Genomic DNA, 2,344 nt, shown 5'->3' on the forward strand with positions numbered 1-2,344 from the left:
AAGGGAAATCCATCCTCATGGTCACACCACATAACACAGACCCTGGGGGGGTGTGGCATAGCCTAGTAAAATGGGGGGGGGGATCTTGATGTACGTGCTTGCCCTTGTTCGCTAGGCATACCAAGTGTGCACAGTGAGATCTGTAGCACAGGTCGTGATGCGTGGAACACCTTTTGGGGGGGATATCTGCCCCACTGGCCTCCTCCCCATTTCTTTTATTAGTAAAATTGGAGGGGGGCAAGACTGGGCTGCCCTGAGCTGGATGGCTCAGGCTAGCCTGATCCCGTCAGATCTTGGAAGCTAAGCAGGGTTAGCTCTGGTTAGTATTTGGATGGGAGACCACCAAGGAAGTCCACGGTCAGGTTGGGCTTTGGGGGGCCCGCCCCCTTTCTTAAAGGCACACATCTCAAGGATTTCTCCTGTAAATGCTTTTTTCAATCATTTTAAAACATTTTTAAAGGCGTGTGCTCCTTTAAGCAGAGTGGGGTGCTGTCGTTGACTAATTCCCGCACTTGAGCAAGGGGGTTGGAGTAGGTGACCTCTAGGATCCCTTCTAACTCTGTCTCAAGAAACTGGTCTCCTTTAAGAGAGCTTTTCTGCCTAAGTGTTCGCTTTCTCAACTACAGAAGTCATCATCGCCACCTGCTGGCTTGTTATCAGAATTGCTGCTTAGGCTGGCAGAAGTGATTAACTTGCAGCAGCTGAGAACTGTCACCTAAAGTAGTTGACAGCTTGCAATTTAGAGATCTATCCGGGTAACAGCTGTCTATTGGCTAAACGGCTTTTCTTTCTGCACTGAGAACATCAGCCCCACCAGGAAATAATTTGCTCCACAAGCCACAAAATCCTGGCTACGGGCCAGACCAGGGTTGCTATGCAGAAGTACGCAGTGGCAAACCGCCTCTGAGCATCCCTTGCTTTGAAAACCCTGTGGGATAGCCGTACGTCAGCTGCAACCTGATGGCAGAAAGGAAAAAGAGAGAGGATGAGAACAAAAGTCCCCTGAGGAAAGGGAGCCATTGGTTGGGTGCATGTGCCATGAGCCAGTTCCTTGTGCAAAGATGCAGGGGCTGAAGCGTGTCATTCCTCCAAATTAAGGACGGCATCTGATTTCTCAGCCTTCCTCTTCAATGGGCCACGGATCTCCCGGGGTTTTTAAGGTCACAGTTGGCGCAAAATTGGGTTTCTTCTTGTTTTTTGAATCCTGTGGCCGCCCAGCGTCTCCACCCGCCTTCGTCGCTTCCATCTCCTGACCTCCTGAGGCAGAGAACCCACCCAGTGCGGCCTCCTCTTCGGATGAGCCAAAGCCAACATTGCTATTAGGGATGCTTCAGGAAATCCCTGCCCCCAACCCCTCAGCTCATTTGCAGAGAACTGTTTCCAGTTGACAGGCAAAACGCTGCCAGGTCACGTGCGCGAGTCACATCGTGCACATTGCAACTGTGAAGACTGTCGCTACTGTCCACGCATCCCTCTTCTTCGGTTGGAGCCAGCGGTTCCAAAATCATCCGGGCAGTTTTTCAGCCGCATAAATATATATAGTCGTACAAATTGACACCCAGCAATCCGTTGTGTGTTTTCGTTTTGCTGACCAGCAACAAATCCTGACGGTACATCAAGGCGGAAATAAATAGGCTCCCATCTGCAAAGCCCTGGGCTTCACATGCTCGGGGCCTGAAGCTGGGGCGGAGGGCGGGATGGAGGAGGCCCAGGGGGCTGTCTTGAAGGGGGAGGCCCTGGGGGGAGCTCCCTGCAGGGAGGAGGCTGCACTGGTCCTGGAGAGCAGTTTGGGGCTGCTCTGTAGATGGGGCGGGGCTCTGGCGGCTTCTGGGGAGGACGGTATGAAACAGCGGTCCCGTCTGATTTCACCCGAGTGAAATTCATGCAGCGGCCCTGGGTAGGCAAACAGAGACAAAAGATGTTAGGGGTCCAGTTCTCTCCGATGCTCGTCTTTGGCTGTTGCCATTGTTATTTTTATTTATACAGCGCTATATGTATCCAGGTAAGCTACCAGCCTCTCTGAAATAAGGGAGGACAATGTTAGTAAAAGGCCAGTAGGAAATAATTAGCATAATAGGCCATACCCAACAGTAGAAACTCATTAGCATATTAGGCCACACCCCTGACAGGGCAACTCGTTAGCATATTAGGCCACACCCCATGCCTTCCCTTGGCTTGCCCAGGTGCCCTGTTGTCATGGCTGCCCTTGACTCAGCCCCAGATCCAGCTCCTGACAGCCTAAGAGGGGGGGATTCAGTGCCTTTAAGAGCTGAAGAAGCATCAGGATCTGCACCTACTGTAAGTACTGAGGAGGATACACAGCAATCCGAGCCAACTACAGGAC

The 2,344-nt window shown here is 51.9% G+C and overlaps 1 protein-coding gene across 1 annotated transcript in view; it reads right to left on the minus strand.

Moving 5' to 3' along the window:
- Positions 1-1,516: 1,516 nt before the first annotated feature.
- LOC107111375 (anthrax toxin receptor 1-like) overlaps positions 1,517-2,344 on the minus strand; it is a gene marked incomplete at its 5' end in the record, with an annotated part of 46,523 nt that continues 45,695 nt past the window's right edge. The window contains one exon of the mRNA XM_015412343.1: positions 1,517-1,893. Coding sequence (XP_015267829.1) covers positions 1,660-1,893 — 234 coding nt within the window. The remainder of the gene's footprint in view (positions 1,894-2,344) is intronic.

This window comes from Gekko japonicus, unplaced genomic scaffold, assembly GCF_001447785.1.
Source record: "Gekko japonicus isolate JY-2015 unplaced genomic scaffold, Gekko_japonicus_V1.1 scaffold3859, whole genome shotgun sequence".
NCBI lineage: Eukaryota > Metazoa > Chordata > Lepidosauria > Squamata > Gekkonidae > Gekko > Gekko japonicus.